Genomic DNA, 15,623 nt, shown 5'->3' with positions numbered 1-15,623 from the left:
TCTCCTGCCTCTGGAACAAACTTCCTCACTCTCCTCAATCCCACTCCACCCTCCAGGTCTTTAAAACAGCTGTTCACCACCATCTCTTATCCTCCCCCATCCAAAACCTTGATCTTTTCTACCCCCGCTAATTTCGGACCCCTTGTGTTTTATACCTCTCCCCCCCCCCCCCCCTTCCCACGCCTCCTCCCCCCAAGCCCTCTCCCTCCCACACTTCTCCCTGCTCTCAAATGTTGTGGTTGTGTGCTTCCCCTTCTCTACCCATCTTGTCTCCCGCTCCCTCTTTTTGTATATTTTGTTTGTCTGGTGGATTTGTTTGTGAAATAAATGTTTGCTCTTTCACGAGCCTCGATTCAGTATCCAAAAAAAAAAAAAAAAATATTCTCTGATGTTCGCATTTTATGTCCTCAATTGTCAATACATTTGCATTTTATGTAACCATTATAGTCATGCACCTATCGCTACCTGGCTTGCGAGCAATGTTCTAACCTCGGGGAGCAATGTGGTAAAATTGTATCCAAGTTGTAACCCAGGTGTTATTGCATTTTCTGTCCACTATACGGCCATTATAAGATCTTGACCGCCAAGAGCGGAGAGCAGTCCTGTGACATTTATTCTGTGTGATTCATGTGCATGTCTAGAATGGTAAGGGGAATTACATTGCATGTTGCTTGCTTGTTTGTTTGGATGTCATATCAACTCTTGCTCGTATGATCGTAGTGTATTGATACCATGATCGTTGTTTTCTTCGTAGATGCTGTTAAAGATAGATTCTGATTAAATTCAGCTTGGAGACACTGTCGTGGACTTGGATTCTTACGACACCAACCAGACAACCAATCATGTTGAAATTTCTAACACTTATTCCAATTGACGACATCTACATCAGCTTAAAGTTTCCCGTTGATCAATCAAGCGGTTCAAGATAATTTTTTATTAACATTTCCCTTCAACTCTTTATTCCTGCCAAACCGAACAACCAATCATGATGAAATTTTAAACACTTACTCCACTTCACCCCTTCTACATAAGTTTTAAGTTTCACATCGATCAATTAAGCGGTTCAATACATACAAGGTTTTTAAGATCTCCATTGAATTATTTGTCGCTGCTAAAACATGTGACCTGTCACAAATTCGAAAAAGGCATTTTAGCACTCAGACAGGTCGAACGTGTGTGTGAAGTTTCCACTCACTGTGATCAAAAATGAGGGAGGAGGTAGGTTTTAAAGATTTATGCTTCAAAAAATTATAGCTCCCAAACCATGTGACTTTTGACGTCAACACAACTTTTGTTCTTTTTATTCAGAACTTTTTGTTCATCATGGGTATGCAATTGTGCATGTAAAGTTTGGGCTAGATCTGTTCAGCCTTTGCATAGGAAAAGGGGTTTTAGTGTTTTTTGCGGAAAACAATATGGCGGCCGAACCATGTGACATATCACGTCGAAATTTTTGGGATTCTGATTTTTTTTTTTTCACTTGTAAAAATTATCATATTCGTGGCATCAAGGGTTCTCTTTGTCGAATTCTAACCTTGTAACGTTAGCACTTTTAATATCCTAAATAAACATGTTTTTAGTCCCATTCTAGAGTTCTTTCAAATGAGCCGTGACACAATTTTATGAGTGTTTTTTGAGTGCAGAGTTCTCAAACCTAATAAATGACCAAGATCAAGGACACTACACCAATTGATTTAAAAAGATGGTGGGACTTAGCCAGACAGACAAGTGTAGATATAGAGGGGCAAATTTGAAGGTTTTTCCAAGATCGTGCCCATACAACGTGATGTATGACGTCATAATTAGCAGTAAAAAAATTCTACATGTCTAGCCAATCATTTGGTGAAAATTTCTTGTCAGACAAACAGTTGCTGAGAACATTGATTATAAAGTTTTCGGACATGAAAAACATGGGGAGGAAGAAGAATAAACTACAGCAGAAACAATGTTTTCCTCTACATTGTTTGTGGAGGAAACCTAATAAATGCCCAAGATCAAGGACACTACACCAATGGATTTAAAAAGATGGTGGGACTGAGCCAGACGGACAAGTGTAGATTCTGCAAGACAGAAACAGAAAGTACTAATCACCTACTCTCGGGATACAAAAACCTATTATCAGAACAACTTTACACACAACGGCACAACAAAGTATGCAAAGTGATTCATTGGCATATTTGCGAAAAATTAAACATCCCAGCATCAAAAAACTAATGAAAACACGAACCAAGGGTAATCATTGAAAATGATGACGTCATGCTCACGGACGACCTGATGATTCCATCGATCGAGAACATAGAAAACAAAGCACTCACAGAAAGGACTCAGAAGCAAAGAGGAAAAGATATCAATGATGATTGAGATATCAGTACCCAGCGATTTTTGGCCTAAACCACGCAGAAATCATTAAAATGACCAAATACCAGGACCTCAAAAATGAGTTCAAGAGATCTTAGAAGCTGAAGAGCATCGACATTGTACCAGTGATAATTGGAGCAAGAGGAATGATAAAGATTTTAACTCCTGGGAATATTACCAAAAATGAACTACAACTGGAGGCAATCCGGGGTTCAGTGATGATCTTGAAAAGAGCCCTTGGAACAAAACTCTAAAAAGGTTGAACAGCTTGGTCGATGAACCGTGATCCCTTACCAAAGTGAAGATAGATACTCTGGGTCCTGCAAGTCCTTTGGGACTCCGTTCCACCTGCTGAACCCCGCAAACAGAGATTACAACCAAACACACACACACACACACACACACACACTGCCTTTTATTATTTATATTTTTTGTGAAGAAAGAAGGCACTTCCAACCAGATAGTAAAAAGCAAGACAAGACCCGGGAGCAGGCGACATTTCACCCGCTTCACAGCAGGCTTCCTCAGGCGAGCACACCTTCCTCAGGCCAATAGGCCAATAGACCGTTTATTGGCCAGAGGAAGCTTCTTTGCTCTGCTCTTGCTTGTTTGCTCAAATTTGCGGAGTAGATCTACTTTTTTTCTTTCTGGTTGGAAGCGACTCCTTTCTTTGAAAATACAGGGGCATACCCCTGGGCGCTCACCTGGTCGAATAAAGTAGTATACTGCACCGACTAAAGGTATTTTAAATAGGCCTGGGCAACAATTGAAATAATGAAATCACGATAACGAACCTCATTATCACGATAATCACGATATCATGATGATGTAAATAATGTAATTAGTGCCTTGGCTTAAGAACCATGTGGCATACAATAACAATCCACATAGGAACAAACTTGGATGTTTCAGTGTGAACAAACATTCCTGTTTGGAATTATTTGTAATTTTCTTACTCTGCCAGACAGGCAGACGGAGTGAAATGTTATCTCACACCTCTCCTGCGCATACATGATTGATTTGAATTCAGAGGCAAAGTACTGTAAAACTGCAGGTTTATTTTCCGATCCATGTTCCGAATTGTGTTCAGAATACAACATTGAATTGAAATCAAGTCGATCCTCGATCATAAACTGACATTTGTGGATGGATGGACGGACAGACAGAACGTGACCCAATTGCTTCAACCTGCTTTTCGTTTCGGGAATGCGGGTTAACTAGAACCGCACTCACTCGAGTGCCTACCTCCGCCAGGCTGAACAGTTTGTTTTGTACCGCACTGGTGTGCCGGGTTTGCATACGGACCTGAACCAAAATAGAATCTGCCTCTTCTGGTCACCGACTCAAATCATCCACCTAGTTTTGTCAAAACGCATCGACAACGTTTTGAAATATCATCATTTTAGGTCCTATCATTCAGTGGTGAAGAATCACTTATAAAATTCTACTATCCGCATCCAGATTTTCACCAAAATCGTGTAAATCTCTCCTTTTCACACAACCAACATGTCCACAAAGTTTTGCCCGAATCTGTCCATAACCTTTTCAGATATCCTGCTCTTAGACCGACAGACAGACAAACAAGGGTGAATACATAACCTATGTCCACCTTCGGTGATTCGATTATTTGGTTCGAACAGTCCATCCATGATGCAGTACATAATTCCTTCAGGATCCTCATTGAGGACATCCTGCCATGTCCTGTGGGGAAAAAACAACATTTTCTTGATTTTTCTATTGCTCATCTCAAGGGGAAAAAACACACACACTTGGGGTTGTTAATTGGTGCAAGATGAAAAAATATAATTCACTCCCACCATACTAATTATGACATATAAGAAATATATAGCTGAAAAATGATTGTTACCCCAGTGAAAGTAGTCAATGTGATACTCGTTTTCATTTTGTCGAAGATAACAAATATTCCAAGTTTTTGGTGAATTGGGAAGACCAGAAATGAGGCTGGGTGATTACAGAAAAGCAAATGTTGAAGCGATGACAATGGGAAACCACTCTACTTCTGGTTTATCAAATGCTTCGTACATCACCTTGTTTATCACATTCTCCTTCATCACCACCATCACCGTTGGAGGAAATGTTCTGGTTCTCCTCTCTATACAGCGTTACCAACATCTCATGAACGGGGTGATGAGTGTTTTCATTTCCTCGCTCGCCTGCGCGGACTTGCTCATCGGGACGGTGGAGATGCCTTTAACTGCGATGCAAATTATTGAAGGAAGCGCATGGCCCTTCGGACGTCAGGCTTGCAACTTTAGATTCATAATCGATGTCACAAGTGTAACTGCGAGCATCAACAGTCTGTGTGTGATCGCCTTCGACCGTTACATTGCCATCACGATGCCGCTGCGATATCCATCCCTCGTTACACGGCGAAGAGCATCTTATGCTGTCCTTGCTGTGTGGATCGTATCCCTCACTTTGTCCTTCTTTCCAATCCAATTCAACTGGTACCGCTCAAAACAACCTGAAGCATTGGCGTGCTATGAAAACCCAACTTGCTGCAATTTTCTCCCCACCATAGAGTACGTCATCATCTCAAACATACTCTCCTTCCACCTGCCGGCGGTATTGATGATCTTAGTATATTCGCAAGTGCTCAAGGAAGCCAATCGGCAGGTAAGAATGCGACTTTCTTTTCCAAATCTTCACAAACAATGTTAAATTTCTATTCAGCATATACATTGCCTTCAGAAAGTATAACCACAAACGAACAGCTATTCTTGTCTTGTATGTGCATATGTATATGTATGTATGCAGTCGTGGCCAAAAATATTGGCACCTTTGCACTTTTTTCAAATAATAAGTTGAAATTGACAAAAGTATTTGATCTCCACAATTCTTTATTTCACTGTTAATATTACAGAACCTTTCTTTTTGATTCAGAACATAATATATCCTTTTAACTCAGAAAATAACAAGTACAGATATATTCAAAGTACACCGCCCCCATGCCAAATGATTAAATATCCTCCAGCGCGGCATTGCCGGAGCACCTCTGGCACCCGGCAATACTGCCATGCAGCTCATAGAGACTGTATTGGGACGTAGTCAGGGCCCTTCGGGATATTTTGGTTCAAATTCTTCCAAAAGCATCAAATTTGGCGCAGATGTTGACTATGCCATACTCTTTCGATTTTTGACGGGCGCCAAGGGCGGTATGATCCGGGGACCATACCGGTCCATCCCGTCATGTCACCTGACCTATGATGTCATAATTAGGATATGCATCCAATCACATGGCGTACTATAAGTGGTCAAAGTTCAAAATGAATCGATCGAAAAATGAAGGCAGGGATCCATTTTTAAGGTTTTCATAAAATCCAATATGGCCGCCAGGTCACATGACCTATGACGTCATATTTATGACATGTATACAATCATGTATACATGAACCCGGATCACGATCGCACAAAAATTAAACACAAGGATATGGCATACAGTTCATAAAACATCAAAATCCGTACCTTTGTAATTAGACTGATGAACTGCATATGCCTGAAAATTAGGAAATAGACATGTAAATATTTCCTCTAATTGTCAAAAATAAGGTCAGAGTTCGATTACCCAACCCAGAAACATAAAATGGTGAACCTCGCGTAAATCTTGACAAAAAACTCAAAAACCGACATGTTTGACTCAAAAATGACCTTTAAGATGACCTTGAGGGTTGACCTTGACCTCGAATCATCAAAATAACATCATAAATTGGATTCCTCGACCTCGAAAACCCCTGAAAAGTGGTATCATACATGATTCCAACCCTTTTGGTTATTTAACTGATTTTCCTCTAATCCGGGTGGTGGCCATTTAGTATTTCGCCCATATGGGGCCCCCGGGGGGGGGGGGGAGCGCCCGTCTTGTCGCCCGTCAAAAATCGAAAGAGTATGGCATGGGCAACATCTGGGCCAAATTTGGTGCTTTTGGAAGAATTTGAACCAAACGGCCCCAAAATATCCCTAAGGGCCCTGACTAACGGCGAGGTGTGCAATAATTGATTGATTGATTGCAAATTTAATATCAATAAAAGATTATGATAAAATATTTTCTCAATCAATTGGCTAATAGCATAACTAAACCACTTGTGCTTCATCCGAAGATGTAACTTTTAAAAATGTAATTAAATAAGTCATGAATAAAAAATCAAAAAACTAATTTATTAATCAATAAATAATTAATTGATTAATTGATGAATCAGTTCATCAAAAATATCCTTTATAGCCACATCAGTCGTATGATTTTGTTGTTTCTGGCTCACAGCGCACCAGCGATTGTTCAACATGGTTCAATATGGTTCAAATTTGTTCAACATGGTTCAACATGGTTCAACATGGTTCAACATGGTTCAATATGGTCCACAATGGTCCAACATGGTTCATTTTTCAATTTCCCAATTTTCCAAATTTTCCCAAAAAAATTCTATTTTCCAATTATTATTTTTTACATATTTTCTTTTTTATTTAATTTCCTATTTTCAATATTTTTATCTAATTTTTTATTTGTTATTTAATTTCCAATTATTTTGAGAAATATATAATTTGTGAATTATATAATTTAGTTTATTATTTGATTTCCAAATTGTTTTTATTTAACTATATATTATATATATTTTTTTTATATTAAACTCAAATTCTGTATACACTATATCGAGCTGCTTGTCATATCTTCGCCATAGCTCGGCATATTCTTTATTTTCCTCCTCAGTGCGTTGATCGCAAGTTCTTTCCCAGAATTTCAGTATTCTTTTACGAATCGCTTCTTTCTCCACTTTCCTTTTCTCCCTTTCCTCCTTCTCCTTTTTCTCTCTTTTCTCCTTCTCCTTTTTCTCTCTTTTCTCCTTCTCCTTTTTCTCTCATTCCTCCCACTCTTCTTCCTCCTCTATCTCCTCCAGCCAAACATCACAATATGTTGTATTCATTTCTATTTCCATAATAAAATTATTCTTTATACTAAAATCTATTTCATATATTTACATTACACATTCAATTTCACATTTTATAGATTTTTATATTTTATATTTATTTTATCTAATTTTTAATTTAAAGAAAATTTGATAATAACAAAATAATGCATTTTTATGTGCGATCAAAACATTCAAATAAATTTAAAGCTCTATTTGAAGTACTATATCAGAATATGACTACAGTTTGTTTTATCATTAATGATAAGGGTTTATACCTTGAAAAATATACCACGCAAAATACGTTAATTAAAATGGAATTAGATGCTGAATATTTTGAAACATACAAGTATAATCATTCAGAAGCAATTCATATAGGATTAGGCTCACATATTAATCACTTTTTTAAATTCACAAAGAACAAGACCGAGATTGTTTTTAAAATGGAAACCCCTTTTGAATTCATTAAAGAAATAACTTAATTGGTGGATAATTCCAATACATGGTTAAAAATTGATACCGAATCTATTCAAAATATCATACCGACCCCTATTCAAGATTATACGTCTAATCCAGTTCTTATTTCAATTATAATTTTAATATGCTTTGTCGTTCGTTTCAATAATAAATATTTCAATAATATTTAAATCATAATCCCTGGTGTTGGCTTAGGGTGCTGGCTAAGGATCCGAGGATCCTGGGTTTGAATCCCGGTCGATCGCTGAATTAACGCCAGGGGGGTTGACTCAGCCTGTCATCCTTCCGAGGTCGGCAAATTGAGTACCAGCTTGCTGGGATGAATGATCCCGGTGTGTACCCAAGTTTAGAATAGGTACACCGGATCCCTGCGCATCGTAAGAGGTGACCAAGGGTTGGCGTCAGGAAGGGCATCCGGCCATAAAAACATGGCCTCAAACAGGGAACCATGATTGTCATGGGGCCCGCAAGGCTAACCCCCGCTCCAGCAGGGAAAATGGCCTTAAAACGATCATTCATTCATTCATTTTGTTCGTTTAAGGACCCTATCATTGAAATAAAACGCACAAAAAAAATTCTTTCTTTTATATTCGAAATAATACATATTTCAAAGAAAGTTGTTTATTATAAAACAGACGATGATGATAACGATGAAGATGATAACGACGAAGATGATAACGACTATGATAAAACAAATACAACAGATAAAACGAGTGATAAAACAAAGTGTGATGAAACTTGTGATGAAATGTGTAAGGAAATAGGAGATCCACCTGTGGATCACGCTAGATTAACTTATCATCATTATTTCAAATCCGAACAATTTACTCGCATCGGAAAAATTGGCTCGATATCTAATAAGCCTATCGCTGTACATACTGAATTAGATGAAAACAATCAATCCAAACATATATTATTACATTGTAATAGTAATATCGGTATTGTAAAAATTTATATTATACCAACTATAGATGAATAATATAGATGAAATAATATAAAATATTGCTTTTCAAACGATAATTTATCCACTATGGTTCAACATGGTTCATTTTTCAATTATATAATTTTCAATTGTATCATTTCCAATTATATAATTTCCACAATTTTTTCTCCATCTCAGTGATTGTTATCCGTTTAATTAACTTACTTTTCTCCCATTTCTCCTTATCCCCTCTTAAAATGCAGGTGTAAATTGCCAAGCCAATGTATTAAATAAACCCTTACATATTTTATCGTGAAATTGTTTTCTTTCAACCGTTTTAAGAATTGTAAAATCTTCAATGTTACATTTATGATCATGCTTATGTAATAACTGAAATAATAAATATTGTATATTCCTAAAATTTTTCCTATCTAATTTTTCAACTTCATTTTTATCATGTTTTTCATCGTATAATTTTAATAATTGTTTAAAATCTTTAACCAAATCATACTCTGAATGAGAAATATTATCTAATTTATTTTTCATTAACGTTATATATATTAAATTAACACTATCATAATATTTTGTATATTTTAATTCTTTTTAAAACATTGTGATAATTATGTGCTTTGGTAATCTTTGAGTATTTTACATCATCTTCTTTATCATTTATAAAAAGTCTATATGCATTCAATTTCTCATTTAATGCTTGATAAACCTTATCTGGTGGATAATCTTTGTAAGTCATATTTGTATCTATACTCATTTGTTGAGTGTTACACATGAAACATATTTTAATGGTCGTATCGTTTATTTCAAAATTATTTATATCCGTGTTGTTACAATTTGTACAAATGATATTAAACTGCGTGTCATTATATGGGATATAAATATTCCATGATTTTACACGCACAATTTATTTGCTGATGAGTAAAAATTGATTTATAATTATTTTCTTTTTTTCCAGAATAGGTTTATCATTTTCTGATAGCGATACGGGTTGATGTAAAATTTTCTTATATTCTTGAATAAGAAACCCGGTATCCATAATGTACAATAATTTCTCACATTTGATATTATGTAACAATATTTTAGCTTGCCTAATATTTTGCTGAATATTTTTATTAGTTTTATTATACCTAATAATTAGATTTTTAACAGTTTTTCGTTTGGTATTAAATGTATCAAACTCTGTTTAAAGTTTTTTATAATTTCATTATTGATGCTAATAATATCACTACACATTTCATTTATTTTTGTTTGTATTTAAATAATAATTATTTTTTATTTTTTCAATTTTCCCAGGTCCTCCTCGCTCACGACACATGTGTGGATAATCATAGATCTAAATATTCTTTAACCATTTATATCTGAAAATTAGTTAAACCTATTTTGGCTATTGACAGAACAATGATGTTAAGGAGAAGTATAATGAGTAATATATTGAATATTACTTCTAAATTTTGCATTTTTGAATATTCAAACTACGAATAAAAAAAAACCTTTTAATTTTATCTTTTCTGGTAATATTTTTCTTATAGGCTTTAATTTCCTGTTCTAGTAGAAAATATTTCGTTTCCCCCCAGAATAACTTTTCAAATGATATTTTACCTTCCATTGAATTTTTTTTAGGAATGACGAATTCCCCATTTGGTGTTAATATAATATATTTTTCTTTACAATTTAATATTAACCCCCGTTTCCCAAATGCCAAATCTTTGAAAAAATTTCTTCTTCCATTGGCCATTTGTTTTAAAACAACATTCTAGAAAAAATGGTTGTATATTCATTTATTAATAATTTATACTCGATATAAAAAAAAAAAATATATATATATATATATATAAAATAAATCCACACGCATTGTGTAGTAGAGGATTGTGAAGTGCCAACCCATTTCTTTCATGAGCATTATCTGCTTATTTGTGTCTTTTGTAATACCTGTGAATAAAATAAACCCAAGATTTCTTCCCCATTCATATCATTTAATTTATAAGTCCAAGGAACTGTATCCATGACATCAACGATTTTTAAAAGATCATTAGTCCATCTCTTTGTCCTTTCTCAAAATGACTTTTCCATCAATATATTCTTACAATATCACCAACTTTGAACTTGGCCTTTCTCAAATTAATTTGCTTTTAATATTCTAATTTTGTAACTGTTTCCGATGGTGTTGATTTTGTTGATGAACTGTATTATTGTAATTATCTACAATACCCAGAATTAAAGCTAACCATTGTTGAGAACCGACTTGTGTAAATTTTTTATATAATCTCTCTGTCAAAGTGCAATTAAAACGCTCAATAACAACCGCTTTTCCTTCATTAAAAGTGCTGTATAATGTAATACCATTATCTTTCAGAAATTTCATAAATATCCAAATATCTATAAACCTCAGTTGACTTTTTGCTCCACCAAATAACAGCGAAATGGAGTTGAGTAAAAGGGTGAAAATTCTACAGATGCTGTGATAAATAACTACCTCTGTCGGTTTGAATGTTTGAAAGAGAATCCACGTCTGGATCAATTGTTGAATTAAATTTAAATCCCGATTTATCTATCTATAATTCCATTAATCTCTGTGTGTATGTGTGTATGTGTGTATGTGTGTATGTGTGTATGTGTGTATGTGTGTATGTGTGTATGTTTGTCTGTGACCGCTGTTTCTCGACAACTACCGGTCCGATATACTTGAAACTTGCCAGGTATATTGCTGGGGACCCGAGGATGTGCCTTTTCAAGGTTTGAAATTAATCGGACAAGTAGTTACCGAGCTATGGCAATTTAGCCGTTCGCCGTTCGCTTTGGCGTTGCGAATGGACCAAACCATTTCATGTAAATAGAGGGGGGGGTTCTGTGGTCGTTGCGAATGGACCAAACCATTCATGTAAATAGAGGGGGGGGGTTCTGTGGTCGTTACTGCCACGTGGTTTCAAAGTTTTTTTTTGTTGTTGTTTGCACGCATGTTTTTTTGCACCCACGTACGGGCACGCCCTAGGATGTTTACACACACACACCCCTACACAAATTTTTTTTTTTTTTTTTTTTGGCAAGGAACGGGCACCCACGTACGGGCACGTCCTAGCTTATATATAGTACGGGCATGCCCTAGTACATATATAAACGCGAGTTGTCTGTGTCCGCTTCCGGCTTCCGGTTCCTCGGGCGAGTGAAGCGTACTTCGAGCTCTCCACGGCATCGAAGTTTAAGTGTTTTCCCATTCTTGTCTTTGTCAAATTTCCACTGGTTATTTTGCTGTGTACGTGTTATTGTATGTTTCTAGTTAGTATTGGTTTGTAATTCGTACAAACTTGTGTGTAATTAATCGTTTTCTGGGTCGTACCTCGTGCGCGGCATGGTAACTTGAGGCTTCCCTCCCCCCGTCGGTGTTTTGTCAATTTAAGTTCTTTCCTTTGCTGTATTGCTTGTTTCTTTTATTTTATTTTCTCCCCCTCACCTCACCTCCCTAGACAAAGAATTATATATTCATTCTTTCTCTCCTCCCGGACACGTTGCTTGTTCGCTCTCCTCCTCGTCTCGACTTGTGCCCCGCCCGCTGTATCTCGTTTTTCTTCCACCTCTGCTCCTTCTTTCTCAAATCCACGTTCTCGCTTGGAGACTTTTCCCAGATTGTTTTTCATGGTTTTCATGGTTCTGTTTGGATATTGTTGGAATATGTTTAAACCGCAGCCGTGATGCTGACGCCCCCCCCCCCCCCCCCCCACCCCCCGAATTTCCATGTTTTAAATGTTTCCCAGTGTGTACCCTGGTCAGAATAGGTACACCGTATCCCTGCGTGTCGTAAGAGACGACTAAGAGGGTTGGCGTCAGGAAGGGCATCCGGCCATAAAAAAAAAACATTACCTCAAAAAGAGAACCATGACAATTACAACTACATATGGGCAGGGTGCAGCCCGAAGTGGAGATCGGTTTCTGAGGTTTGGGACATGGAATGTAGGGACAATGACAGGGAGATCAGGAGAAGTGGTGGAAGTATTGGTCAGAAGAAGAGTGGACATATGTTGTGTGCAAGAGACGAGATGGAAGGGAAGTGGTGTGAGAATGGTGAAGGGTAGGCAGGGACAGAAATACAAGTTTGTGTGGCAAGGGTGCCCGGAGGGTGTGAATGGTGTTGGTGTCCTGTTTTCTGAGGAGTTTGTAGACAGTGTGGTGAGTGTGACTAGAGTGAGTGATAGGTTGATGATGGTGAAAATGATGATTGGAAAGCTCTTGGTGAACGTCATCTCGGGATATGCTCTGCAGGTTGGTCGGAGCGATGAAGAGAAGGACAAGTTCTGGTGTGCGATAGAGAAGCTGATGGAAAACGTGAAAGATGAGGAAGTTGTTGTGGTGGGAGGAGACCTGAATGGACATGTGGGAAGGAGTATGGATGGTTTTGAGGGAGTTCATGGGGGTTACGGATATGGTGTGAGAAATGGAGAAGGTGAAAGGATTTTGGAGTTTGCTGATGGAGCTGATTTGTTGATTTGTAATACTCAGTTCCAGAAAGAGGATAATAAGCTTGTTACATACACGTCAGGTGGGTTGACGACAACCGTTGACTACCTGATGGTGCGTAGGCGAGATAGGGGGCACCTCCGGGACACAAAGGTGATCCCGGGGGAGGAGGCTGTTTCACAGCACCACTTGCGACATAAGGGTGAAAGGTGCAAGGAGAGCGCGGCGGGTGAAGTACCAACCAAGAATGAAGGTGTGGAGGTTTTTTTTTTTTTTTTTTTTTGTATACTGAATCGAGGCTCGTGAAAGAGCTAACATTTACTTCACAAACAAATCAACCAGACAAACAAAATACCCAAAAAGAGGGAGCGGAAGACAAGATGGGGAGAAGGGGAAGCACACAAACACAACATCCGAGAGCAGGGTGATGTGTGGAAGGGAGAGGGCCCGGGGGGAGGAGGCATGGGAAGGGGGGGGGGAGGGAGAGGTATAAAACACAAGGACACCAAGGACTTCTTGGACAGAAGTTGGTATTTCAAAAAAGTGGAATTGAGGTGAAATTAGCGGGGGTTGAAAATATCAAGGTTTTGGATGGGGGAAGATAAGAGATGGTGGTGAACAGCTGTTTTAAAGACTTGGAGGGTGGAGTGGGATTGAAGAGAGTGAGGGAGTTTGTTCCAGAGGCGGGAGAAAAGAGGAATGAAGGAGTGAAGGTGAGCAGAGAGTCTTGATTTTGGCAGTTTAACCATAAGAGGGTTGCAGGCAGATCTTGTGCGACCTGTAGGAATATTTGCGGGACAGAGCCCAGAGAGAGCGGGGGGGGGGGGGCAAGGCCAGAGATGAGTCGGTAGAAGACGGAAAGACCACCAACCTGCCTGCGGTGAGTGAGTGAGAGGCCCTTGGAGTTAGCTTCATCGCGGGAGATTCCAATGATTCTGAATGCTTTGGTTTCAACAGCGTGAAGGCGAGCCAGGTGTGACGCAGGAGCACCAGCCCAGAGGGGAGAGCAGTATTCCATTGAGCTGCGGATGAAAGCCTTGTATGTGGTGAGGAGCTCAGGTGTGCCAAGGAAGGACTTCGCACGACGGAGGATGCCCAGACGGCGACTGGCTTTGGAGGCCAGATTTGAAATGTGGTTCATGGCAGATAGTGAGACCAAAAAGCTTGAGTGACAGAACTTCTTGGAGAGGATTATTCAGAAAGTGGATGGGAGGGTTGTCCAGTCGGTCTTTTCGGAGAGACATCGTAAGAGTGTGAGATTTGTCAGGATTGAAAGACATGTTCCACTTGTTTGCCCAGTCTGTGATTTTGTCAAGGTCTGCAGAGAGTGAGGAGGCTGCAGACTGCCGATCTGAGGGATGAAGAATGGAGCGACAGAGAGTAGAGTCGTCAGCAAAGAGATAGAGAGGATTTTCATGAGAGTCAGAGAGATCATTGATGAAGACCAGAAAAAGCACAGGGCCCAGAACACTGCCTTGGGGAACTCCAGCCTGAACAGGAAGAGGAGATGAGAGAAACCCATTCAGGGCCACACGTTGACTACGACTAGAGAGGAAGTCCGCCAGCCATGCGTGGAGATTTCCATGGATACCAAAAGAGGAGCGTTTGGTGAGCAGAGCGGGGTGCCAGACCGTATAGAAGGCACGTGATATGTCAAGGGAGACTGCTCTAATTTCCTGTTTGGCATTGAGGACCTCATTGAGGTTGAAAGAGGTGACAGTAAGGGAGGCATTAAAAGAGAGGCTGAGTAGGGTAGAGGATGATGTGGTTGAGCTTGAAAGTGGTTGGATGTCAATGAAAGCGAGTGTGTTGGGAGCCGTTGGTGAGGTATGTGGATGGACAAAAGGACCACCGAGGCACTTGGAAACATGGTGGTGGGATGATGAAGTTGGAAAGAGGCTTGACGAGAAGAGGAAGAAGTTCAAGGAGTGGCAGAAGGCGAAGGGTACGGGAGCAGAAACAGCAGAGCATGAAAGTTATAAGGCAGCCAGGAAGGCTGCAAAGAAAGAGGTAGCAAAGGCGCAGGAGGCATGTAGGAAAATGTTCGGAGAACGCTTGGATTCGGAAGAGGGTCAGAAAGCAGTATTCCGGATCGCAAAGCACATAGCGAAAGAGAGGTGTGATGTGATGGGGGTGAGTTGCTTGAAGGATGAAGTGGGACAAATCGTTGTCGACCCAGATGGAATTAAAGGAAGATGGAAAAGATATATGGAAATGCTGTTGAATACAGAGAATGAATGGGATGGCAACATAGAGAGTAACCCAGTTTTAGGACCGGCAGAGAAGATAACTGAGAAGGAAGTTGAGGAAGCGATAAAAGCAATGAAGAGTGGAAAAGCGGGAGGGCCGCGGGGAGTTGTGGGAGATATGTTGAAGGCAGCAGGAAGTTGGGGTGTGAAGATAATGACAGAGATCTGTAATCTGGTGGTGAAAGAAGGCCGCATTCCAATGGCTTAGGAACTGAGTACCCTCGTCCCTCTATACAAG

General features: G+C 39.0%; 1 protein-coding gene across 1 annotated transcript; it reads left to right on the top strand.

Moving 5' to 3' along the window:
* The first annotated feature begins 4,314 nt into the window (after positions 1-4,314).
* LOC137418986 (beta-2 adrenergic receptor-like) lies at positions 4,315-10,114 on the top strand. Its single transcript, XM_078769549.1, has 5 exons — positions 4,315-4,995; positions 6,598-6,669; positions 7,081-7,113; positions 8,295-8,624; positions 10,082-10,114. Exons 1-5 carry the CDS (start codon positions 4,315-4,317, stop codon positions 10,112-10,114), a joined length of 1,149 nt encoding a protein of 382 aa, XP_078625675.1.
* The last annotated feature ends 5,509 nt before the right edge of the window (positions 10,115-15,623 follow it).

Source organism: Myxine glutinosa, unplaced genomic scaffold (assembly GCF_964187855.1).
Source record: "Myxine glutinosa unplaced genomic scaffold, kmMyxGlut1.1 SCAFFOLD_3039, whole genome shotgun sequence".
Taxonomy (NCBI): Eukaryota; Metazoa; Chordata; class Myxini; order Myxiniformes; family Myxinidae; genus Myxine; species Myxine glutinosa.
Note: the sequence above shows the minus strand (reverse complement) of the source record. Positions and strands in the feature narration are given on the sequence as shown.

Coding starts and splice junctions, on each gene's coding strand:
- LOC137418986 (XM_078769549.1), top strand. CDS start 4,315: ATGAGGCTGGGTGATTACAGAAAAGCAAATGTTGAAGCGATGACAATG. Junction 4,996..6,597: donor TCAAGGAAGCCAATCGGCAG/GTAAGAATGCGA, acceptor TATCCTTTATAG/CCACATCAGTCGTATGATTT. Junction 6,670..7,080: donor GTTCAACATGGTTCAATATG/GTTCAAATTTGT, acceptor TTTCCTCCTCAG/TGCGTTGATCGCAAGTTCTT.